The sequence below is a fragment of the Puma concolor genome, chromosome B1 (genome assembly GCF_028749965.1).
Source record: "Puma concolor isolate L17-30 chromosome B1, mPumCon1.1.hap2, whole genome shotgun sequence".
NCBI lineage: Eukaryota > Metazoa > Chordata > Mammalia > Carnivora > Felidae > Puma > Puma concolor.
The window spans coordinates 143,727,571-143,754,274 of record NC_141670.1 but is presented as its reverse complement, the minus strand read 5'-3'; the positions used below and the strand labels follow the sequence as shown (position 1 = coordinate 143,754,274).

At 38.7% G+C, this 26,704-nt stretch overlaps 1 protein-coding gene across 3 annotated transcripts in view; it reads left to right on the top strand.

The window, feature by feature from the left end:
• Positions 1 to 3,470: 3,470 nt before the first annotated feature.
• MRPL1 (mitochondrial ribosomal protein L1) overlaps positions 3,471 to 26,704 on the top strand; it is a 98,363-nt gene continuing 75,129 nt past the window's right edge. Inside the window, exons 1-2 of one of the 3 annotated variants that reach the window (XM_086704783.1) lie at positions 3,471 to 3,495; positions 18,363 to 18,474. In XM_086704783.1, coding sequence (XP_086560909.1) covers positions 3,486 to 3,495; positions 18,363 to 18,474 — 122 coding nt within the window. In that variant the 5' untranslated portion in view covers positions 3,471 to 3,485. Of the gene's footprint in view, positions 3,496 to 3,750; positions 3,953 to 18,362; positions 18,475 to 26,704 lie in introns of those variants that run through there. The other 2 variants (XM_086704784.1, XM_025921990.2) reach the window with 2 other exon arrangements.

The following is a 26,704-nucleotide window of genomic DNA, read 5'->3' as shown; positions in this document are numbered from 1 at the left end:
CAATAAGAGAATTCATTTTCAACTTGAACCCAAAAAGGGAAGTGACTCTTCTTGCAGAGGAGTTTCCAGCACAATTGAAAGATGGTTGAAGAAGCTACAGGGCTAGGCAAATATTTAAAAGCTTTCCCCAGGGAAGTTAGCCAAGCAGGCAGACAACTGGCATATTGCCAAGACTCCTGGAGAGTATAAACCTTCCTAGAAATCAACTGGGAAAAGTTGCGTTTAGAGTGAACTTTGAGGATGTTATAAACCCAGCCTAAAGACTTTCTGCAAATACTAATAAAAGCTCTGAAATACAGAACGTGACATCCTAGCACATGTAGAGACACAAACAGCATGTATCATATTAAGAAATAAGCAGATAATGGAAGAAAAAGTACTAGGATAGCTTATTCATTTTGCCTTTCTGGTTAAGAGCTCTCACTGGTTCCTTACTACTGACAAGTTGTAACACTGAATGAGTGTTTACTCTGTGCCAGGTACTGTAGTAAGTACCTCAATAAACTATCTCATCAGCCCCGTATCCCAGGAAACCGAGACCCAAAGAGGTATAGCAACATGCCCCCAGTCACATAGCTGGTAAGTATTGATACTGGGATTCAAACCCAGAATGTTTGGCTCCAGAGCACCACTGCTTAACCAAAACTTCTACTGCCCCTCTTCAGCGAGACCCTCATTACATACTCAATATTTAGAGGCTCGGAGTTCCCATTTCAGAGTGTGGATTTTTGTAGTTTTTAGTCTCAAGTAAAATAACCTCTTTATGTGTTATTATATATAGATAACTGGACTTTGGATTTCATCTGACTAATGCCATCAAGTTCTGATGGTCAAAGTGGGCAGTTAGATAAGTTTCACTTCTACAGGACACAGCTTTAATAAGGCTACTACTACAAGCATACTACATGTTACTCTGAGTCCCAATATTGAGTGTTTAAATTATCTTGTTATAACAGGAGACATAAAGATGTGCACGGATGGAGGCCAACTGATCTTAGTTATGGAAAAGGGGAATTGTAGAGGCTAAGGAAAAGCATTTTTAATCTAAGTGTTTTTGTCTGGAAATGGATTTGGTGAACTTGCCCAAACCCTTAAACTTATCCTCAAATGAAATTAATTCTGGGGTTGCCTGGGTGGCTCAGTCAGTTGAGTATCTAACTTTAGCTCAGGTCATGACCTCATGGTTTGTGGGTTTGAGTCCCACATCTGGCTCACTGATGTTAGTGGAGAGCCCGCTTCGGATCCTCTGTCCCCCTCTCAATCTGCCCCTCTCCTGCTTATGCTCTCTCTCAAAAATAAACATTAAAAAATTAATTTTTAAGGATCATGGGATTAACGGCTGTGTTGGGTTTTTTTGCCACATCTGTGCATAACCAAGCACACTACTTGTCACATGGCAAATGGTAGCATATTTGTGAAAAGAAAGGAGAAAAGAAAAGAAGCAGGGAGAAAGGGAAGGAAGTTATAAAAGTAGATTCAAGTTCTTGGAATTTTTTTCAAAGAGAGAGATCACAGGCTGGGCAGGGGCAGAGACAGAGGGAGAGAGAATCCCAAGCAGGCTCTGCACTGCCCGATGCACTGCAGGGCTCAAATCCATAAACCATGAGCTCATGACCTGAGCCAAATCAAGAGTTGGACACTTAACCAACTGAGACACTCAGGAGCCCCTGAATTTTTTTGTGTGTGTATTTAACAGTCATAAATGGGTGTGGAACCTTTGAAGTAACTGCTTAGGTATTAATAAGACAGGGAAATAAATTAGAAATCTTATCCTTCATGTAGATGGGTACAATATATAAATATGAAATAAAGCATGAAAATTCTTACTTTGATTCAGTCCAACTTCTTGTGGGCAGCTTCATGGAAGCAAGTTAATTTTGCAGGCTTGCCATTCTAATGGAGTCACTCATTCATGCAGGTATATATTCATTTACTATCAAACATTTATTGATGGCTTCTTATGTGCCAGATACTTGTGAGAAATAAACCCACTGACCCAGTCAAAGGAGGGATGCAGAGCCTCAGAGCACAGTGAAGCAAGGCTTTAATCAACATTCTTGCAAGAGCAGGTGTCTGATGGACAGGCACACTCCAGGCAGTGACAGCAGACAATTTACCTCCTAGCAAGCAAGTCCCTCCCCTGATTCTTCATTGGCTGAGTATTCCAGAGGTTACAGCCTTACCCAGAAGTTGTCTATGCCCATGTAAGGCAACAAGAAGTCTGATTGGAACAAATGTACATTCCTTGAAGTGACACAGACTTCAGTTCTTCGGTGCATGCTCATTGCAAAGCTCAAGATATGGAGAGGAAGTGAAGGGTCTAAGGGTTTGGGACTCCATTGTTGGGGGAAGGGGTTGTACATATTTCCAATATGTTGTAAACCTATTGTTAACTAGACAGCACAGTTTTTATTTGGTATTTCTGAAAATGAATCATCTCACTTCTCACAGTACTGTAATGCATTGAAGTTATAAAAATGAATAAGATATGATTTCTGCCCACAAAAAGCTCAGATTGGTGGCAAAAGATATATTGTAGTGATGGTTACTAAAAACCATTGAATTGTACAATTTAGATTGGTGAATTGCATGGTATATTAAATATATATCAATAAAACTTTATTTTTTTGATGTTTATTTTTGAGACAGTGAAAGAGAGAGAGAGAGAGAGAGATAGACAGAGATTCTGAAAGAGGCTCTGTGCTGTCACCACAAAGCCCAATGTGGGGCTTGAACCCATGAACCATGCAATCATGACCTGAGCCAAAGTTGGGCACTCAACTGATTGAGACACCCAGGAACCCCTCAATTAAACTGTTTCAACAAATATAAACAGATATGCCTGGGTAGTGTTCAAAACCAGGAAGAGGTGGCCATAACTCAGGGAGGAGGGAGCCTTCATCAGTGAGTAAAGCTTGAGCCAAAATGTTTAAAAAGTTATTTAGGGAGCTGGTGCAAAATATTCATTCTAAAGAGAGGGGGGAATGAAGTGTGCGTGTATATGTGTGTTTGGGCGGAAGAAGGATGTTGGCAGCTATTTGAGGCTGGGGAGATAACAAAGACCAGAGGGGAGCTCCAGTGTGTGAGTGTGAGAGAGAGTGTGTGTGTCTGTGTGTGTCTGTGTGTGTGTGTAGGGATAGAGAGTTACTGGAGGGTTTTAAATTAAACTGGGAAGTGATATAATCTGATCAAATTTATTTTAGATTAAACGACACCGCCAACAGCTGTGACGTAATGGAAAGGATACTGATTTTTTTTTTCAGTCATAATAACCAGTGCGTAGGTCTCAAACCTGCCATTTTAAAACTAGAAGTGTTATACAAAATTTTCAAGTATTATTCAATTGATTCTAACTTAGATTAAGATTAATTTAGAACCACGCTGATCTTGGGTTGAGATAAAAAGAAAGTGAGTGGGACACCCGCCTTGGGTGGTAGTGGAAAACCCGGCGAATTTTAAAGTTTTTTCAGGCTGGAAATGGAGCGATGGAAGCTGGTGAGATTCTTCAGATTTTGTTTTTCATGCTTTCCTGGGTATTCTCACAATATATTAAAATTATCGTTCTGAGTTCATATGCAGAATCAAAGAGGAAAAAAAAATAAAACAGGGCAATGCCAACAGGACCGTATTTTCCACGAGGAGATTTCTCTGAAGATAGTTTAAGTTGCCTTACCGGAACCACGAAACATAGGGTCCTAGCACGGAAGACTAGCACGGGAGACTGAGTGTAACACCGCCACGGGGCACAGGCGTTGTTCGCCCTTCCCTGCAGGCTTGAGAGCCTGTTTAGGTTCCCGCCCCTTTTCCTCTTGCTCTTTCTAATCCTTCCCCCTCTGCCAATTCCGGAGAGGAACCCTTTTTAAGTTTCTTCCAAGTTGAAGCGTAGGACCCATTTCGTCAACACAATCCGGAATCGTCGACATGGCGGCGACCATAAGATACCTCGGTAGAGGTAAAGCAAGCAGTTGTCTGCGCTTAGGGGGAAAATAGCTCTGGCATGGAGACTCCAGTTGTAAGCCGGACTCTCCTAAGCAGGGGTCTGCACTGGGGCTCGAAAAGTTTCCTGCTGTTTTGGGGTTCTAAGTCCTCCAGAGGGTTATTGCTACTTGAAAGCGACCTTATCAGAGGTTTCACTCCTTTCTGGAGCCGTCCACCTTAGGGGTGGAGTGGGGGGTTGGGGGAGGGATGCACACTGCCCCCGGCCCCCCCGCCCCCGGCAGTCACCCGTAGGGATGGAGGCCAAGACACGGTTCTGTCTGCGTTACTGGGGGTGTGGGCTGCGCGGGAAAGGAATTTGATTAAGAGAAGTGAGTTCTGGTATGGAAGAGGTGGTATATTTGAGTGACCTACATCTGTAAACTTGAACACTTTACAAAATACCCGTGGGTGCTTTTGGGAGTACGTTGTTGCAGGCAATTCTTTAACGTCTAGACCTTGCCTAATTTGCATCAACATTTATCATTTGGAGACTAATTGTGTAGTACTTCTTGGTAGCAGATCTTTTCAGCACTTAGGAAGCTCCAATTGTCTAGGAGGACAGCCCATTTTTGGTACAATGCTTTTTTTTTTTTTTGTACAGTGCTTTTTAATTTTTGTTTTGTGTTTTTGAGGCACTGATACTTTTTGTTACTTAATTAAGGTAGCTCTTTAAGTGGAGGCAGCCCCCAGCATCACACGCATTTTACAGAGGAAGAAACATCCTGTTAAGGTATGTCGCAGTTCATATAACTAGTCAGTAGCTGGAGGAAGAACTGAAGCTTCACTCATAGGCCAGTGATTTTTTTTTTAACTGCCTCCTATGTTTTTCTTTGAGCTTCTTGAACGTTTAGTGTCAAGACCAGCATTCTCTATTTGGGATAGTTGTTGCTTAAAAGAGTGGTGGCAAGAGATCACAGCGCCTGATTACTAAGTGAGCAAAAGAGACTAATAACATTATCTTCGTGTATGACAGAAATAACATTACATTAGACAAACCAAAAAGAGAACTAAAAGTTATTCTCTGCTTGTCACATTTTCTTCTCTTCTAAAATTCCTTGCTCTCATAATTTTTTTTTTTTTTTTTTAATTTTATCTCACTGTCATTTCTCACATTACGTTGCTGGTTCCTCCTCCTCTTACCTTGGGATGTCTCAGGGGCCAAGATCCCATCTTTCATCTTCATGTCTTTTGTATATAAATTCTTCACTCCTTGGGTGATCTCATTTAAGTCTCCTGGCTTTGACTATTGTCTATATCTTAATGGCTCTCAAATTTATGTTTGTTGTCCATATCTAATGGTTCTCAAATTTATATCTACAGTTGGGACATCTCCTGAACTTTAGATTCTTAAACTTATCTGCCAGTTCTAGATCTCCACTTGTATATCTTATTAGCACTTAACACTTGTCTAAAATCAAGCTCTTCATATTCTGTGGTCTTTCTCATGTCATTTGATGATAACTTCAATGTTTCAGTTGTCTGGGCCCAAACCTCAGAATATCCTCAACTCCCCCTTTTCCCCATACTTCACGTTAAATAAATAGTTGACAAATCTTGTTGATTTTACCCTCGAAATAAAATCCAAAATCTAACTTCTCACAACTCTATAGCAACTAGAGTTGCTGTTACCATTCCTCACCTGGATTTCTCTATATTCTCAACAAGTAGTGAAATCGGTCCTATAACTTACTCTTATGCTCAAAATTCTGAAAGTCTCCCCATTTTTCTAAATCTAAAGTCCTTAGAATGGCCTGCAGTTGTTCTGTCCATGTTGTTATCCACTATTAAGCACTTCAGACATAGCTAATTTGAATTGAGTGTGTCAAATACACATTAGATTTTGAAGACTTAGTACCAAAAACAGTAGAACACCTGAAATTTTTATACTGATAACATGTTGAAATAATATTTTGTGGTATTAGCTGTAATAAAATATGTTAATTTTTATTTCACTGGTTTCTTTTTTACCTTTTTTATTGTGGCTACTGGAAAATTTAAAATTATACATGTAGTTTACATTATACTTCATTGGATAGCACTGCCCAAGGGTATTCCACATCATCTTGTTCCTGCTTAGTCCCACCCCCATTTACCCAGCTTACCCTCTGACCTGTTCACAGTTACCCTGTTCCCTCACTCATTGTGCTCTAGCCACACTAGCTTCCTTGTTCCCTCATCAACCCCAAGAACATTTCTGCCTTGGGAGAACTTTTTCTCCCAGCTGGGGTGAGTCTCAAACACTTTTTCTAGATACTTGTATGAGTAATTTTCTCATTTCTTTCAAGTCTTTGCTCACATGTCACCTTTTTGATGAGGCCTGCTTTAACTTAAAGTTGCAACCCACTGTCCTCTTGACTCAGTCACTTTTACCCACTGGGTTTCCCCTTCTCCATCACTACCATTTTGTGTTTAATAGTGTTATCTCCCCCCGCTAGGATGTAAGCTCCATGAGGACAGGGATTTTTGTTTGGTTTGTTCACTAAATGCTTAAAGCAGTACTAGCACATGTTTTGTTAGCATATTCATTGTTGAATAAATGAAAAAAATCAATGGATCTTCAACAAAATGCCACCCCTCTTCCATGTGTTGTAATGAATAATATTTAAAGTAATTTAAATCCACTTTGTGCTTTCATTTGTTCGAATTTACTTCCTTTATTCAACAGATGTTGTGTGTGTGTGTGTGTGTGTGTGTGTGTGTGTGTGTGTGTGTGTGTTTAAACAAACACTGTGCTATGTGATAGGGACAGAAATGGTGGATAAGCTATACACGTTCCCTCCCCATGATGCTTATCATTTATGAGGAGCAGACATTAATTGGCTATTTTCTTTAGTTACAATTGTCCTAAGTGATGTGAGGGGAAAGTACAAGGTGCTATAGGAGTGTATGTGAGGAGGCCTAGCCTATTCTGAATCTTCAGGGAAGACTTTTCTGAAGTAGTAGTTTAATAGAGTCCCTGAAATATCCCTCAAAGATCATAGGATATTTAGGAATTAGCTATGGAAAGGGAATGGGGGGGCGTAGGGGAGAATGTTACAGATGGAGGGAAGATTAATTTTATATTTGAAAATACTAAAGTGGTTAAAAAACAGGGTGTGTCTTAGAAACTGAAAGGAGGCCGGTGTATTTGAAGTATGGCAAGTATGAAAGAGAGTCCTGTTAGATGAAGATCACAGTAGGTTAGAAGTAGCTCATGGAGGACCTTGTTAGGAATTTACTTTATTCAATGATCAAGTCATCCAAGCATTTTAGGGATATCATGATATTTTCACTTTTAAATGATCCGTCTTACTGGTAGGTAGAAAAGAAATAGAGAAGACCAAGGGTAGAAGATAGAATAGTTTTGAATTTGTTGCAGTAATCCATATGGTAGATGACGGTGGCCCAGAGTGTGGTGGGTGTAGTGGGAAGGCAAAGACTAGATGGATAAGATCTAGGGAAACTGAGGATTACAGAACTCTAACCTTTCAGTTTCAGGTATAAGAATAAACTGGCAAAGGAGGGGTGCCTGGGTGTCTGTTGGTTAAGCCTACTCTTGATTTTGGCTCAGGTCATGATCTCACTGTTCATGATTCAAGCACCACGTTGGGTTCTGCACTGATAGTGTGGAGCCTGCTTGAGATTCTCTCTCTCTGAAGATAAATAAATGTTTAAAAAAAAAAAAAAGAATAAACTAGCAAAGGAGAGGGAATAATTTCTCTTTTCCAAGGGGTGGGTGTGGGAGTGACTTGAGAGTACAGATTCAGGTAGGTTCATAAGTAGTTGAGATAATTCTATTTTCTCTGAAGTAGCAAGCAAGATTCTCTGCTAAGAGTGAGGGGAGAAGAAATGTGTTAATGGCATGTAATAATACACATAGACAAATTGACTACAGAGGGATTAAAAACACAGGTATGATGATCTAACAGTGCTATTTAAATATAGCTGACCCTTGAACAGTGTAGGGATTAGGAGTGTGCCCCGCCCCCCCATTCCCATGCAGTTGCTAATATGCATATAACATTTTTTTTAGTTTCTTATTTTTTTTAGTTTCTTTCTTTATTGAGTCTACCCCCAGCTAGTGGAACAGGGACAGACCATGGTAACTGTCACACACCCTCTCCCCCCCTCTCCCTCGCTTCCCCCTAACTCAAAAATGGAACTGCTAATAGCCTAATGTTGACTGGAAGTCTTACTGATAACAGTTGATTAACACGTATTTTGTATGTTATATGTATTATATATTGTATTATTACAATAAAGTAAGCTGGAAAAGTTATTAAGAAAATCATGAGGAAGCGAAAATACATTTACAGTGCTATACTGTATTTATTGAAAATCTGCATATAAGTGGATGCACGTAGTTTAAACTTGTGTTGTTCAAGGGTCAACGTAGTGGTATTTTTGCAATTTGTTTTTTATTAGTCCATCACAGTTTCATAGATTTCTGTTGAAAAGTTAATCTCTGGTTGTCCTGACTTGGGATTCCAAATAATGGTGGTAGATTGTTTTATAGTAGGTTGGAATTATTATATTCAAGAGAATTATTATTTTGCGGATCTTGCCAAGGTTATTGGCTTCTTGTTTAGTACAATTAGAATTATTATTTGGAAGTGTTTGCCAAACCTTGAATGGATAATTGCTGTTCCTTCGTTTACCATGTGTGATATTTTTAGCATTTATTTTTGAGAGAGAGTGAGTGCGTGTAGTCTTGGACAGAGGATCCAAAGCAGCTGCCACGCTGACAGCAGTGAGCCTGATGTGGGGTTTGAATTCACGAACTGCGAGATGGTGATCTGAGCTGAAGTCGGCCACTCAACTGACTGAGCCACTCAGGCACTCCTACCATGTGTGATTTAAAAAAAAAAAATTTTTTTTGGGGGGCGCCTGGGTGGCGCAGTCAGTTAAGCGTCCAACTTCAGCCAGGTCACGATCTCGCGGTCCGTGAGTTCGAGCCCGGCGTCAGGCTCTGGGCTGATGGCTCGGAGCCTGGAGCCTGTTTCCGATTCTGGGTCTCTCTCTCTCTCTCTGCCCCTCCCCCGTTCATGCTCTGTCTCTCTCTGTCCCAAAAATAAATAAAAACGTTGAAAAGAAGAAAAAAAAAATAAATAATAAATAAATAAATTTTTTTTTAATGTTTGTTTATTTTTGAGAGAGAGAGACAGAGGGCGAGCAGGGGAGGGACAGAGAGAGAAGACACAATCTGAAGCAGGCTCCAGGCTCTAGGCTGTCAGCACAGAGCCCCACGTGGGGCTCAAACTCACAAAGTGAGAGATCATGACCTGAGCTGAAGTGAGATGCTTAACCCACTGAGCCACTCAGGTGCCCCTGCCAATTACTTTTCTTGCTCAAGATTATGTTTGTGAAATTCATCCATATAATATAGTCATTTTTATACTTCTCTAGCTTTCCATTATAGGAATATACCATAATTTATCTGTTCTACTGTAGGTAAATGTTTGGGTTTGTTTCTGCAGTTTTGCCATTATAAAAATGTTATGATGATAATGATGATCTATTTAAATTCCAATATAGTTGACATACAGTGTTATATTAGTTTCAGTTGTATGATATAGTAAGTCAGCAATTCTGTACACTGCTCAGTGCTCATCATGGTAAGTGTTCTCTTTAATCCCTCCCGTTCACCTGTATCACCTATCCTCCTACCCACCTCCCCTCTGGTAACCATCAGTTTCTTCTCTATAGTTAAGTCTGGTTTTTTTTTGTTTTGTTTTGTTTTGTTTTTTTGTGTGGTTTTTTTTGGTTTATCTCTTTGTTTTGTTTCTTGAATTCCACATGTGGGTGAAATCCTATGTTATTAGTCTTTTTCTGACTGACTGACTTCACATACCATTATAATTTTTTTTTTTTTTTTTTTTACTTTTTTAGCAGGCTCCATGCACTAGCAGTGTGAGCTCCATGTGGGGCATGGTCTCACAAACTGTGAGATCATGACCTGAGACGAAATCAAGAGTCTGCTGCCTAACTGACTGAGTCACTCAGGCACCCCGCCATTATAATTTCTAAATCCATCTATGTTGTTGCAGATGGCAAGATTTCATTCTTTTTTTTTTTTTTTAAATTTTTTTTTTTTTTTCAACATTTATTTATTTTTGGGACAGAGAGAGAGACAGAGCATGAATGGGGGAGGGGCAGAGAGAGAGGGAGACACAGAATCGGAAACAGGCTCCAGGCTCTGAGCCATCAGCCCAGAGCCTGACGCGGGGCTCGAACTCACGGACCGTGAGATCGTGACCTGGCTGAAGTCGGACGCTTAACCGACTGCGCCACCCAGGCGCCCCTCTTTTTTTTTTTTTTAATTTTTTTTTTTTAACATTTATTTATTTTTGAGACAGAGAGAGAGCATGAACAGGGGAGGGTCAGAGAAAGAGGGAGACACAGAATCTGAAACAGGCTCCAGGCTCTGAGCTGTCAGCACAGAGCCCGACGTGGGGCTCGAACCCACGGACTGCGAGATCATGACCTGAGCCGAAGTCGGACGCTAACTGACTGAGCCACCCAGGCGCCCCAAGATTTCATTCTTTTTTTTTTTTTTTAAACTTTTTTTATGTTTATTTATTTTTGAGACAGAGAGAGACAGAGCATGAATGGGGCAGGGTCAGAGAGAGGGAGACACAGAATCTGAAACAGGCTCCAGGCTCTGAGCGGTCAGCACAGAGCCTGATGCGGGGCTGGAACTCACGGACCGCGAGATCATGACCTGAGCTGAAGTCAGACGCTTAATCAACTGAGCCACCCAGGCGCCCCAAGATTTCATTCTTTATGGCTGAATAATATTTCTTTTCTTTTTTTTTTTTTAAATTTTATTTGAGTGAGAAGGAGAGGGGCAGAGGGGGAGAGAGAGAATCCCAAGCAGGCTCCATGCTCAGTGCAGAGTCCAATGTGGGGCTCGATCCCATGACCCTGGAATCATGACCTCAGCTGAAATCAAGAGTTGGATGCTCAACTGACTGAGCCACCCAGGTGCCCTTTTATTATTTTTTAAGTAGGCTTCCATGCCCAACGTGAGGCTTGAACTCACGAACCCACTATCAAGAGTCGGATACTCCAGTACCACACTGTTTTGATTGAAGATTTGTAGTATATTTTGAAATCTTGCTTTGTCATACATTCAGTTTTGTTTTTCTTTTTCAAGATTGCTTTGGCTGTTCACGGTCTTTTGTGGTTCCATCAAATTTTAGGATTATTTATTCTAGTTCTGTGAAAAATGCTGTTGGTATTTTGATAGGGATTGCATTAAGTCTGTAGGTCGCTTTTGGTAGTATGGACATATTAACAACATTTGTTCTTCAGTACATGAGCATGGAATATATTTCCATTTGTGTCCTCTTCAGTTTCTTTCATCAGTGTTCTATAGTTTTTAGAGTATAGGTCTTTCACCTCTTTGTTTAAATTTATTCCTATGTATTTTATTATTTTTGTTGCAGTTGTAAATGGGACTGCTTTCTTAATTTCTCTTTTTGCTACTTCATTATTAATGTATAGACATGCAGTGGATTTCTGTATATTGATTTTGTGTCCTGTGAGCTTACTGAATTCATTTATCAGTTATAGTAGATTTTTAGAGGAGTCTTTTGGGTTTTCTGTATAAAGTGTCATATCATCTGCAAATAGTGAAAGTTTGACTTCTTCCTTACTGATTTGGATCTTTTTATTTCTTATTGTTGTCTGATTCTGTGACCAGGACTTACAGTACTATGTTGAATAAAAGTGGTGAGAGTAGACATCTTTGTCGTTTTCCTGACCTTAGGGGAAAAGCTCTCAGTTTTTCCCCATTGAGGATGATGTTAGCTATGGGTTTTTCATACATGACATTTATTATGTTGAGGTATGTTCCCTCTAAACCTACTTTGTGGAGGGTTTTTATCTTGAAAGGATATTGTACTTTGTTGCTTTTTCTGCGTCTGTTGAAATGATACTATGTTTTTTATCCCTTATTGATGTGATATACATGTTGATTGATTTGAGAATATTGAACTACTTGCATCACAGGAATAAAGCCCACTTGATCGTGGTAAATGAGTTTTTTAATGTATTGTTGGATTCATTTTACTAATGTTTTATTGAAGATTTTTACATCTATATTCATCGAGGACATTAACCTTTAGTTCCCTTTCTTGTTAGTGCCTTTATCTCATTTCAACATCAGGGTAATGCTGGCCTCATAGAATGAATTTGGAAGCTTTCCTTCCTTTTCAATTTTTTGGAATAGTTTGGGAAAATTAGGTAACTCTTTTTTAAGTGTTTGATAGAATTTATCTGTGAGGCCACCAGGTCCTGGACTTTTGTTTGTTGGTTGGTTGGAATTTTGATTACTGATTCAATTTCATAGCCAGTAATCGATCTGTTTATTTTCTGTTTCTTTCTACTTCAGTTTTGGTATATTATATATTTTTAGGAATTTACCCATTTTTCTAGGTTGTCCAATTTGTTGGTATATGATTTTTCATAATGCTCTCTTATAATCCTTTGTATTTCTGTGGTATCAGTTGTCATTTCTCCTCTTTCATTTCTCATTTTGGTTATTTGAGTCTTCTCTCTCTCTGATGAGTCTGGCTCCAGGTTTATTGGTTTTGTTGATCTTTCAGAGAACTACCTCCTTGTTTCATTGATCTATTGTTTTGTTTTGTTTTTTCTATATATTTCTGCTCTAATCTTCATTATTTTATTCCTTTTGCTGTTTTGGGATTTTGCTTGTTCCTCTTTCTTTAGCTCCTTTAGGTATATGGTTAGGTTCTTGATTTGAGATTTTTCTTGTTTCTTGAGATAGACTTGTATTGCTATAAGCTGTCCTCTTAGAACAGTTTTTGCTGCCTCCCAGAGATTTTGGACCGCTGCGTTTTCATTTCCATTTGCTTGCATGTATTCTTTGACTTCCTCTTTGATTTCTTGGTTGACCCATTCATTGTTTAGTAGCATGTTATTTAGCCTTCATGTATTAGTGTTTTTTCCAGATTTTTTCTTGATTTCTAGTTTCATAGTGTTGCAGTCAGAAAAGATACATGGTATGACTTTGATCTTTTTGAATTTGTTGAGACTTGCTTTTGTGGCCTAATATGTGACCTATTCTGTAGAATGTACCATGTTCTGAATATATCTGTTAGACCCATCTTGTCCAATGTGTCTTTCAAAACCATGGTTTCCTTGTTGATGTTCTGTTTGGATGATATCCATTGATGTAAGTGGGTTTTAAAGTCCCCTACTGTTATTATTGCTATTGATTACTCCCTTTATGTTTCTTATTATCTGCTTTATGTATTGGGTGCTTGTTGCATAAATATTTACAGTTGTTATATCTTCTTGTTCTGTTTTATGCTTTATGATTATATAGGGTCTTTCTTTCTTCTTTCTTCTTTCTTTTCTTTTCTTTTCTTTTCTTTTCTTTTCTTTTCTTTTCTTTCTTGTTACAGTCCTTGTTTTAAAGTCAATTTTGTCCAATATAAGTATTGCTACCCTGGCTTTCTTTTCACTTCCATTTGCATGATAAATGCTTTTCCATCCCTTTATTTTCAATCTTCATGTACTTTTTTTTTTTTTTTTAAATAAACCCTACCCCAATGTGGGGTGTGAACTCATGACCTTGAGATCAAGAGTCTCATGTTGACTGAGCTAGACATGGCACTGCAATCTGCACATCTTTAGGTCTGAAGTGAGTCTTTTGTAGCCATATATAGATGGGTGTTGCTTTTTCATCCATTTTGTTGTGCTGTCTTTTGACTGGAGTATTCAAAGTAATTGTTGGTAGGTATGTACTTATTGCCATTTTGTTGCTTGTTTTATGGTTCTTTTTGGAGTTGTTCTTTGCTTCTTCTATGGTTTGTTGTCTTTCTTTAGTGATATACTTGGATTCCTTTCTCTTTATTTTTGCATATTTATTACTGGTCTTTGATTTGTGGTTTCCATTAGGTTTATATATAATATGCATACAGCAGTCTAATTTGATTATTACTTCAGTTAGAACCCATTCTTTATTCCTCTCCTCCCACTTTATAGGTATACGGTGCCCTACTTTATATGCTTTTATTTTTGTAAATCCCTTGACTGATTTTTATAGGTGAACTTATTTTTACTTCTTTTGTGTTTCCTACTTTTCTTATTCCTACTGGTGGTCTTTACTGTCCACTCAAAGAGTCCCCTTTAACATTCTTATAAGGCTGATTTACTGGTCATGACTTCCTTTAATTTTTGTCTGGGAAACTGTCTCCCTCTATTTGAATGATAACTTTGCTGGACACAGTATTCTTGGCTGCAGTTTGTTTGTTTGTTTGTTTTTCCCATAGCACTTTGAATATATCTAGCACTCCCTTCTGACCTGCAAAGTTTGTGCTGAAAAATATGCTGATAGCCTTATGGAGTTTCCCTTGGATGTAACTTTTCTGTTGTTGCTTTTAAATTTTTTTCTTAATAACTATTTTCTGCCATTTTAGTTGGTCTTGAGGTGGACTTCCTTAGTTTGATTTTGTTTGGGGATCTCTACCTCCTGGATCTGGATTTTTGTTTTTTTTCCCCTAGATTTAGAAATTTTCAGCTATTATTTCTTCAAGTAAATTTCTTCTACCCCCTTTTCTTTTTCTTCTTCTGCGATTCCTATAATGTGAATGTTATTACGCTTGATGGTGTTGCTGAGTTCCCTAAGTCTACTTTCACATTTATTATTATTATTTTTTCTCTTGTTTAGCTTTATTGCTTTCCATTACTCTGTTCTCCAGGTTGCTACTGTTTTCCATCTAGTGTATTTTTAACTTCAGTTATTGAGTTTTTCATCTTTTTTTTTGTTTTGTTTTCTATCTCTTTGTTAAAGGTCTTGCTGAGATTCTTTACTCTTTTCTCAAGCCTAATGAGTATCTTTATGACCATTACTTTAAATTCTTTGGGCTCCTGGGTTGCTCAGTTGGTTAAGCATCTGACTTCAGCTCAGGTCATGATCTCATGGTCTGTGGGTTTGAGCTCCACATTGGTCTCTGTGCTTACAGCTCAAAGTCTGGAGCCTGCTTCAGATTCTATGTCTCCCTCTCTTTCTGTCCCTCCCATACTCGTGCTCTGTCTCTCTCTCAAAAATAAATACATAAAAAATAAATAAATATTTTAATATTAATTAATATTAATTAATTTAATAAATAAATACATAAAAATAAATAAATAAAAAAAATTTTTTAAATTCTCTATCAGGCATATTATATATTTCCATTTTGTTTAGGTCTCTTGTCATTTTGTCCTGTTCTTTCATTTGGGACAAACTCATCTGTCTTCTCATTTTGTCTAACTCTCTGTGTCTGTTTTTGCATATTAGAAAAGTTAGCTATGTCTCCTGCTCTTGAAAGTAGGACCTTATGAGGAATAGGTTCTGTAGTGCCCTGCAATGCAATGTCAGTGTCCCCTATTCACCAGAACCTGGAACTTCAGGTGTGTCTCCCGTGAGTGTTGAATGTGCCCTGCTGTTGTGGCTGAGCCATGTTTGCCTTCAGTCCAGTCATCTGCAGTGGCTCTCTTTGTCTTTTATGGGCAGGATCTGGTCTCTGTGGTGTCAGTGGGCCAGTCTGGGGCCCCCTTGGGCTCTAATTGAGTCAGGTCAGGTGTTTGTCAGAGATCTAGGAGCATCTAACTTCAGGTGAACATGGGGGCAGCGTGCTTGGTGCCAGCAAGGCCCTGAGTTAGCAGGGCAGGACCTCCAGAACTAGGGACTGAGTCAGGTTGTGTTGGAGTCAGGTTCTGCAGCAGATCTGCAGAAGTGCTTGGGGTAGCGATGCATGGTGTTAGAAATGTTTATGTGAATCTGCTGTGGGAGGAGACCTGGATTGGAAGCCTGGATGGAAGGGGCATGTCAGCAGGAGAACTGGGGGCAGGGTGCACTGTTAGCAAGTTAGCAAGTGTTGGCATTGCGCTGGTTCCCAAAGGTGTTGGTGTGTTTATGCTGGGGGTGAGGCATGGAAATGGCACTCACCAGCAATTTTGTTCCTGGAGAAGTCTCTCAAGGACCCTGGCTCTCCAGTACACAATGAGATTTGTATAAACATATCTCCCTCTCATATACCTGAGGCATTGTTCAACCTGCTGTTTCTGTGCTCTATCTCCATGGGGCTGTTTGTTGTGCTGTCTCTTTAAGGGCAAGGGCTCAGTTTCCTTTTGCCCTCCTGGCTCTGCCACCTGTCTGTCCCTTGAGCTTGCTGATTTCTTTTAAAGTTCCAAATATTAAGCCTCGCTGATTGTAAGAACTCTGGAAATTCAGTCCCTCTGGTTTCGAAGCCAAATATCACGAGGACTGGTCTTCCTCCTCTGGGCTGTCTTGGTGTGAGGGTTTATTTCTCTGCTTTCTCTATGCCCATGGTGTTCCTTCCTCTTGTGGACAGTCTTGCAGTTCCATAGCTCCCAACCGCATCCCTGTCCTTCCTACCCTCTTCAAAGTGGCCTCTTCTCTACGTTTAGCTGTGGAGAGTCTGTTCTGCCAATCTTTGGGTTATTTTCTGGGTTACTTACACTGAATTGGCCGATATCTAATTGTGTCTCTGGGACGAGATGAGCTTATGGTCCTCATACTTTGCCATCTTCCCCAGAAGTCTCCTGATGTTATGATGATGTTATTTTTGTGCATGTCTCTTAGTATACATGGGCAGGAGTTCCTCTAGGATATATTCCTAGAAGTGGAATAACTGCATCATTGATATGTGTATGCCTAGACTGATTGAGTTATGTCATATTGTTTTCCATAATGGTATTCCAATTCATACTCTTATCTGCTATGTGTAAAATTTATCCTTAACATTTTCAGCAACCCCAGACTTTTTAAAAAAAGTTTGGCCAGTCTGATGTATGTAAAACATTGCTGCTTAAATGCTCTCATCTAGAAACTGTTACCTGTCCACAATGAAATCAAAGCACTGTTCATTGAAGAAGTCTTATGAAAAAAATATTGTCAGCTGCAGCAAAATATTTAGGGATGTGGTTTATTTTACATGCTGGTGTAATGTTAATTTAGAGGCCTACTTTAAACAGCAATGTCAAATGGTATTTTATTGTGGTTTAAATTAATATTTATGTGACTACAAATGAGATTGTGCATTTTTCCATGCATTTCATGCATCATTTATGTTGCCTTTTCAGTTAGAAACCTGTTCGTCTCTTTTATTTTTTTAATTAGGTTGATCTTACATATTCTGGATATTAATTCTTTGTTATATATGTTGTTATTCTCTCAATTTTGGCTTGTCTTTCACTTTCTTTAATAAACAGATAGTCTTAACACTAATAAGTCATTTTTGGCCAGTGCTTTTGCGTTTTGTTTGTGAAATTGGTCCCTCCTAAATGATCAAAAAGATACTTTCCTGTATTCTGAAAGCTTTTAGTTTTGCCATTCAAATGTAAATCCTTGGTCCATCTAAATTTGATTGGTGTGTGGTGTGTGTGTGTGTGTGTGTGTGTGTGTGTGTGTGTGTGTTATGAGATAGGGATCTAAATCTATTCTTTTCCCTATGAATAATCTCTTTTCTTAACACCACCTAATTGAATTATTTGCACAATGATCTACAATAACATTTGTCATATTTCAAATATCCACATGTGTATGGGTCTGTTGCTAGGCTATTTTTGTTTTATTAATTTGTCTTTCTATACTTGTGCCAATAGCAAAGTGTCTTAATTACCATAACTTCATAACACATTGATCTCTGGTAAGGCAATTCCCTCCACTTAGCTGTTATTCTTCAGATGTACATTGGGCAACTCTGTGAATGTATTATACATATAAAAAGAGAAAAAATTAAATTATTAAGAAATTCAGGATATATATTCCATAATAGCAGAGCTAACATACTCTGTTGAACCTGAACTACATTAAGTTAAAAATAAATGAAGACAGGGGGCACCTGGCTGGCTCAGTCAGTAGAACATACAATTGTAGATTTCATGGTTGTAAGTTTGAGCTCTACATTGGGTGTACAGATTACTTAAAAACAAAATCTTAAACAAAAAATGAAGACAATTGTTGAATTAGATGTTTACTTGGCTTTAGTTTCACGTATTGTAGGTTCTATTATTATACTTAAAAAATTTTTTTTGATGTTTATGTATTTTTGAGAGAGAGAGAGAGAGACAGAGTGCAAGCAGGGGAGGGGCAGTAAGAGAGGGAGACACAGAATCCAAAGCAGGCCCCAGGCTCCAGCTGTTAGCACAGAGCCTAACATGGGGCCCAAACTCACCAACCCGGAGATCATGACCTGAGCTGAAGTCAGACACTTAACTGACTGAGCCACTGAGGTGCCCCACTATTACACTTTTTAAAGAATGGTTGAGACTCATAAAATATTTAATATTTTTGTTTTTTTGTTTTGGAAACATTAAGAATATAAAAAGTATGGATGTAATGATTAATGTATTTTTTTTCTTTCAAGTCTTGATACATCGTCAAAAGCATGGTCTTTCCAAGACGACTTGTCAGACATCTCTTTACCCTTGTTCTGTAAATGTTTGGGTGCCCAGCAGATATTTTGCTGCTGCTACAAAGTAAGTATTTTTTTTTAATTCATTTTGTTTGCATTCATTTAAAATTTTGATTAAAAAACATGCTTTGTCCCATAAATATGTACAGGGACATATAGTTGTAAAAGTTTATCATCTCTGCTTCTTTGACCTTTTATAGTCCTAAAGAAAAAAATATGACTTATTATAGTAATACTTAACATATATTGAACACTGGCATTCAATAATTAATTTATTTTCCACAGCAACTTTATGTGCAAGCTGTTGTTATAATGTTATGTTTTTGAGTTGAAAAGTAAGGCACTGATAGATTAGATAACTTGCCTAGGGTCACAGAGCTAGTAAGTGTTGGAGCTAAGATTTTGTGATATGGTAAGAAATATTTATATTGGTCTCTGCCCCCAGTGCTTGATACAGAGCTCTTAAAACCTCTTGTAATTTTCTGGGTGATAGGAGCATCTTTTGTTCTAATAAGGCAAATCTTGGTAGACTCTTAGGTGAAGGCTGGTCACCAGAAAGAGCAAGCCATGATTAGACTCTTTCAGCCCTGGGGTGCCTGGGTGGCTCATTCAGTTAAATGTCAGACTACAGCTCAGGTCATAATCTCATGGTTCTTGAGTCTGAGCCCCACATCAGGCTCTGGTGGAGCCTGCTTCGGGTTCAGTGTCTCCCTCTCTCTGCCTGTCCCCTGCTCGCTCTCTCTCTCTCTCTCTCTCTCTCTCTCTCAGAAAATGAATAAAACACTAAACAAATTAAAAAAAAAAAAAAAAAAAGAATAATCTTTCAGCCCTGCCAGGGAGAGAGGCTAGAGATTGAGTTCATAATTGATTATGCCTCCATAAAAATCCCAGTACTGTGGGGTTCTAAGAGTTTCTGGATTGGTGAATATATACGTGTGCCAGAAAGGTGACTCACCCAGACCCAGTGGGGAGAGAAACTCTTACACTCTAGACTCTTTTGGACCTTCCCCTATGTCCCTGTTCGTCTGTATCCTTTATCATATTTTTTATTGTATAATAAAGTGGTAAATGTTAAGTAAGTGTTTCTTTGTGCTCTGTGAACTATTCTAGTAAATTATGAAGTCTGTGGAGGGGGTCACAGGACGCCTTGATTTCTAGCCATTTGGCCAGAAATACCAGAGGCCCTGAATTGCAGTTGGCATCCGAAGTGGGGGCAGTCTTGTGGGATTGAATCCTTAACTTGTGGGATCTGATGCAAAATCCAGTAGATAGTATCAGAATTGTGTTCAAGTGTTGGATACTTGGCTGATGTCAGATGATTGGTTGGTGTAGGAAAAAAAAACACATACATTTAATGTCAGAATTGTTTCTTATTTAACTGTATTTCTCGTTTTGCATCTTGCTTGCTTTTAACTTAACAGCGTATCATAGGCGTGCCTGGGTGACTCAATCTGTTAAGCATCCAACTCCTGATTTCAGCTCAGGTCATGATGTCACTGTTCGTGGGTTCTAGAGCCACATCGGGCTCCTCCACACTAAACAGCATAGATCGTGCTTGAGATCTTCTCTCTCTGCCTCTCTTCTGCACTTGCTCTCTCTTTCTCTCTCAAAATAAAGAAATAAACTTAAAAAAATGATATATCTTGGAGATAGTTTTAGATGGAGCTGTCTAGTTATTTTTTTTTAATGAGATATAATTGACACATAATATATTAGTGTCCGGTGTACAACATAATGATTCAATATTTATATATTTTGGGAAATCCCCATAAGAGTAAGTCTTGTTAATATCTGTCACTATATAGAGATGTACTTTCTTTTCTTGTGATGAGAGCTTTCGAAGATTTACTCTCTTAGCAACTTTCAAACAGACCATACAGTATTATTAACTGTAGTCACCTTGCTACACATTACATTTCCATGATTATTTATTTTTAAGAGGGAGTTTGTACTTTTGACCACCTTGGCCCATTTCACCACCCCCGCCTTGCCTTTGGTAACCACCAATTAGTTCTCTGCATCTGTGAGTTCATTTTTTTTTTTTAAAGATTTCATGTATAAGTGAGATCATATGGTATTTGTTATTTTTTGTCTAACTTTTATCAGCATAATGCCCTGAAGGTCCATCCATGTTGTCTCAAATGGCAAGATTTCATTCTTTTCTTATGACTGAATGATAAATATTTCATTGTATACATGTGCCGTATTTTCTTTATCCATTCATCTGTTGATGGACGCTTAGGTTGTTTCCATGTTTTGGCTCTTGTAAGATAGTGCTATAATGACCTGCATATAATATTTCATCATGTGACTATACCATAATTTATTTAACCATTTCCCTATTTCCCTCTATGATACACATTTATCTTTTTAATCTTTTGCTAATACAAATGATCCTGCAGTGAATAATCATGTACATAGATCTTGTCAAAGATTATGAATACATTTGTAGTATAAACTCTGAGAAATAGAATTTTTGAATCAAAAGATATGTGCATTTATAATTTTGATAGGTAATGCCAAATTGCCTTCATAGAGATATTGACAATTTATGTTCTTGCCAGTAAATGGTATTAGAATGCCTCTTTTTCCATATACAGTGTAGTTAAAATTTTTGAACTCTGACAATTTGCTGGGTAATGAATGGTATAATCAAGTTTTAATTTATGTTTATTATTATTGAGGTTGTATATCTTCATGTGTTAAAAAACCATTTATATTGTTTATTATGGATTTTCTTCATGTTCTATTCCAATTCTTTGATTAGTAGGAGCTCTTTACATAAAATAAATTAGTACATATTGTGTACTATATATAACCTTTTATTTTAATTGCTGTGGAAGAGAAATGGACCAAGTTCTATGGGATCACAGATATAAGGTAAATTAATTCTACCTGGAAAAGGGTATGGCAAGAAGTATTTGAACTGGGTCCTGAAAGAATTTTGCAGGGGGGTTGAGAGAAAAGTATTTCAGTGGTACAGAAGCATGAAAGTGAATGATATGGACGAATACTGTCTGCTATGGCTTGATACAGGATGAAGAGGGAGGTGGCAGAAATATAACTAGAAAGGAGCCTTCCTTTTCAGTGTGCATAGTACCCAGTGGATTCTTTTTTGTTGTTAAGTTAGAGGAGTATTGGGTTTTACCTGGTTACATCCCTATCCCTCCAGCAGTGAATGAGTGCCTGCATTCTTAACCTCTCTTGATATCATCAGTCTTTATTTCTGTTTCTTCATTGTATTCTAATTTATATCTTTTGCTTATTTTTCTTTTGAGCAGTTTGTCTTCTTTTCTGCTTTTTGAAAATATTTATTAGGGATATTAATTACTGTTAGAATATTTTATCTTTAAATGTTTGCTTTTATCCTATAGAAAATCTTCATTTTATGTCTTCCCCATATTCTCTTCCAGTGCAACTTTAAAAACAATTTTCACTCATCTAAAAACTATAGCATGAGAAATATGCAACATAAAATAAAACTGGTAAATTATTAGCAGATGATTTCTTTCATGTCTGACAAATGAGAATTATTCAGTAGCTTGATGAGAATCATAGTATTTGTAATTTTAGTGGTGGTTTTAATTTTTTAAGGTACCGATTTTATAATATAGTAAGAAATACTTTTGTATGGAAATTTTTTTTTTTTTTAAATCAGAGCTGAGACAGGTTGGAGAGGCTTGTGCTTGCTTCTCTCTTCTCTCGTCATCTTGAATCTCTTCACTCCTCCATGTATGTGCATATACCCATGGTTTGCCAGTGGCAGATCCTAATAAAGAAAGGCCACTTGATCATCTCTGACTCTGGTTCTGTTTCTCTGTTGATAATAGGCTCTTTTTTCATGTATCTCAAATTTTTTGACTGTTGAACATCTTGTGTAGAACAGTTGAGACCGAAGTACCTAGTATTTATGCCTGGGAATGCACATGCCTCTTCTTGTCACAGTGTTCAATCAGTCCAGTCAGAAGTTGAGCTAGGTTTTGGTTTTGTTGTTGCTATGGTTACCACCAGCTTCACATTTCTGTACTTTACGTTGTGCTTAGGGTGGGGGCTGGGTTGCTAGAAGGTTTTTCTCAGCGTTTCTGTTTTATGCTCTATTTTCTGCCTTGCCTGTGCAGCTGTGCCTCAGAGGGGGGTCTCTCTGCATACTCTTTCCCCTCCCCTGGTATAGATTGCTGTTGCTTATTAGTGCCTGCTAGGCTGGTGATGGGTGGAGGAGGGATATTCTGTTTTCCAAGTCCAGCCTTTTTCTTAAGTAGATACAGTGTGGCTGGACCTTGGGAATGGGGTTTTCTCAGTATTTCTGTCCCTTCTCCTTTTGGTATTTATTTATTGCAGGTCTTGTGCCAGTGTCCAGGCCCTTCCCCAGCTTTACTGTACTGGTGAGGATACTGTGCTCAGGACTGTTTCTTGACCTACCCCTAAGGGTAGAAGTTTTGGTGTTTTTTTCTTTCTTTTCCCTACACCTGTGCCCTACATGTTTTCAGGGTTACATGCCTGTCTGGCAGCAGTGGCTAACTCTGTGCCTGCACTCTTCAGGAAGGTTTTTTAGTCTCCTAGCCTGCTCCAGTCTTTCCCAGGAGCATCTGGTGGAGGTCTGTGGAAAGGGCCTGTAAATTGAGTGTGAACTCCCCTTGTGTGTGGATTTCCGAGGGAGTTTCTAGTAGTCCTAAAATTGTAGCTGATTTTTTTTTCTTCTTACCTGCTTGCCTTCTATACTCTGCCATGGGTGAGAGTGTCCTGAGTATGCATATGGAGGGGGCATGGGGAATGTGGACTGATTCTCCTTGGATTTAAGGCTACTTAGTTGCCCTGTGATCTCAGCTTTGTGATGCATTCAAGAAAAGTCATGATTTTATCCAACTCTCTTATTGTTAGTGCTCTTTCCAGTTTTTATTTTTTAATTTTCATTTGTTTATATTATTATTGACTGTTTTATTCTTTTGGCTTTCACATTGTAAGCATAAGCAGAACTTCTGCATTTAGTTTCATGAATAAACCAGTGTCAGAGATATTAGTGAATTTATTTTCAGGATTACACTAAGAAATAAGATGTCCAGATATTTGCATTCCATTAATAATTACATGCCCTAGGCATTTTGTCTTTAGTTCTGTTTAGCTCAGTATAATTTGACAGAAGTTGTGTATGCACCGTGCTGCCTGGATCCTATCCCCCAGTTCCTCTGTGTAAAGGGTTTTTCAGCCTTGAAGGGACTTGGGTCTCTGGGGTCACAGATCTTCAGAGGTCTTGAAGTGAGCTTTATTACAGCATTGATTGTGGGGCACCTGGGTGGCTCAGTTGGTTGGGTGTCCAACTGGCTGAGGTCATGATCTCACAGTTCAGGGTTCGAGCCCTGTGTCGGGCTTTGTGCTGACAGCTCAGAGCCTGGAGCCTGCTTTGGATTCTGTGCCTCCCTCTCTCTCTGCCCCTCCTCCACTCACATTCTGTTTCTCTCTCTCTCTCTCAAAAATAAATAAACATTAAAAAAATTATTACGGCACTGATTTTTTTCTCATTTGAGTATGACTATGGAATTATTTTTTCTTTTACACTTTCGGTGTTAAGGGACAGATGAGGCAAGGGGAGAATTATTACTTGAGTAGTCTCTTGTTACTCATTTAATGTATGTGGTTGAGGTACCAAGGTAACTGCAGCAAAATTCTCTTTGATTCAGACTGCCAGGTATTTCTCCCTCATGTTGGCAAACCCCTTTTTAGTATGATTTTTATTCCCCAAGATTCACAGTATTTAAACTCTCCTGATAGGGCCTTACATTTGCATGAGCAACAGAGTTCTTCTGGATGCGATTCTAATGAATAAAGATAGCCATTTTTTGAAGGGTCATGGAAAATAGGCAGTCAGTCTACAAAATTAATTATTGACAGATTTTATTGTGTGTTTTTTTAATTTTGGAAGGAAGTGTTTTTTAGAGTCCTATTTGATCTGTGTTATAATGTATTATGCTTTTTTTTTTTTTCTTTATCCAAAACAGTGTTCTGGGGCACCTGGGTGGCTCAGTACATTGAGCATCCAACTCTTGATTTCAGTTCAGGTTATGATCCCAGGGTTGTGGAATTGAGCCCCGTGTTAGGCTCCACGCTCAGAATGTGATATTCTCTCTCTCTCTCTCTCTCTCTCTCTCTCTCTCTCTCTCTCTCTCTCCTCTCTCCCTCTGCCCCTCTCCTCCGCTTGTGCTCTCTCTCTCTCTAAAATAAAATAAATCTTAAAAAACAATAGGGGCGTCTGGGTGTCTCAGTCAGTTAATCATCTAACTTGATTTTGGCTCAGGTCAAGATCTCACCCGGCTCTGTGCTGTCAGTGTGGAGCCTGCTTGGGATTCTCTCTCTCCTCTCTCTGCCCCTCTCCAGGTCATGCATGTGCTCTCTCTCTCTCTCTCTCTCTCTCTCAAAATAAATAAACGAACATTAAAAAAAAAAAAAAAAAACAAAAACCTGTGTTTCCGTTTGTAACTTAAAAGTATTTTTCTTGAATCACCTCAAATATTTTGTGAAACAGAGATCAAAGTAGAAGTAAGTAGGGGTGCCTGGGTGTCTCAGTTGGTTAAACATCTGACTTCGGCTCAGGTCATGATCTCACAGTTCGTGGGTTCCAGCCCTGCATTGGTCTCTGTGCTGACAAATTGGAACCTGCTTTGGATTCTGTGTCTCCCTCCCTCTCTGCCCCTCCCTCGCACGCGTGCACACACACGCACTCTCTCTCAAAAATAAATAAACATTAAAAAATTTAAAAAAGTATAAATAAGTAAATTGCTGTATATCTCAATTCAGTCTCTTTATGTATCAGACTTCTTTTGAGTTTTGCAAATATTTATTAACATAAAAATCACATTTCAGTCCTTGGGAATTTGATATTAATTGCAATTTGAATGGACAGGTTCAGCCATGATTACAAATTTATTGGTAAAATCAGCATTTATCTAAAGTAAATCTATAGGTTACAGCTAGGACATTTATTTGTTTTATTTTAGATGGAGATTTTATTACCAAAACAGGCGCTCTCAGGATGCCTGGGTGGCTCAGTTGGTTAAATGTCCTACTTTTGATCTTGGCTCAGATTGTGGTCACATGGTTTGTGGGATTGGGCCCCAGTCGGGCTCTGAGCTGGCAGCATCAAGCCTGGTTGGGATTCCCTCTCTCCTTCTCTCTCTGCTTCTCTCTCTCTCTCTCAAAATAAATTAAAAAAAAAAAAAAAAAAAAAAAGCATGTTCTCCAGGCTCCTTCTTTTATTGGCCTCCCTGTTCTTTTACTAAATATAAAATAAAAAATGTGATTTCTCCACTTTGGAAGGTTCAGAATTTTGTGGACTACTTCCAAAGTAGCTGTTGAGGTGTGTTGTATCCATCCACTGGGGCACCTGCTTAGACTTGTCATCAGTCCAGAAGGACACCTGTGTCCCATTAAAAATGAGCATTGTCAGTATCTGCTATTCTGTTGAATTGCTTGTTAGCTGGGAGGATGCTGTTAATTGTGGTAATTAGGATTCGTTGAGTGCTGAAAGAATGGGAGAGAGAGAATCCCAAGCAGGCTCTGATCTGCACTCACGGCGTGGAGACTGATGCAGGGCTTGAACACATGAACTGTGAGATCATGATCTGAGTCAAAATCAAGAGTTGGAGGCTTAACTGACTGAGCCACTCAGGCACCCCTAGTTTCTTTAAAAAAAAATTATTTTGCCATCATCTATTTCTTGCACATAAATTTTATAGGACCCCATGTTAGTTTTCTGTTGCTGCCATAATAAATTACCACAAACTTTGTGGTTTAAAACATCCCAAATTTATTATCTTGCAGTTCTGTGGGTCAAGTCAGCCATGGATCTCACTGGGCTAAAATCAAGGTGTCAGCGGGGCTTCTTTCCAGACTGGAGGGGAAAATCTGTATCCTGTCCATTCCCATTTTTGAGAGGCTACCCACATTCCCTGGCTTGAGGGCCCCTTCCTCCATCTTCAAAGCCAAGAATGGCAGATTCCCTTTCATGCTCAAATTTCTTTTGTCACTTCCCACCTCTGTCCAGATGCAGGTGAAAGGGGAAAGTTTCTCTGCTTTCAGGGACTTGTGTGATTAGATTGTACTCCCTGGATTATCCAAATAATCTCCCTATCTGGAAGTCTTTAGCCCTAAGCACATCTGCAAAGTCCTTTTTGCCATGTAGATATTGCCTTTTTGGGAAGCCATTATTTTGCCTACCACAGAACCCAAACCTTTTTCTAGAATATTATTTAACTAATTTAAAACTTTATGGTTAAAAGATTATAGGTATGATTTGAATTAAT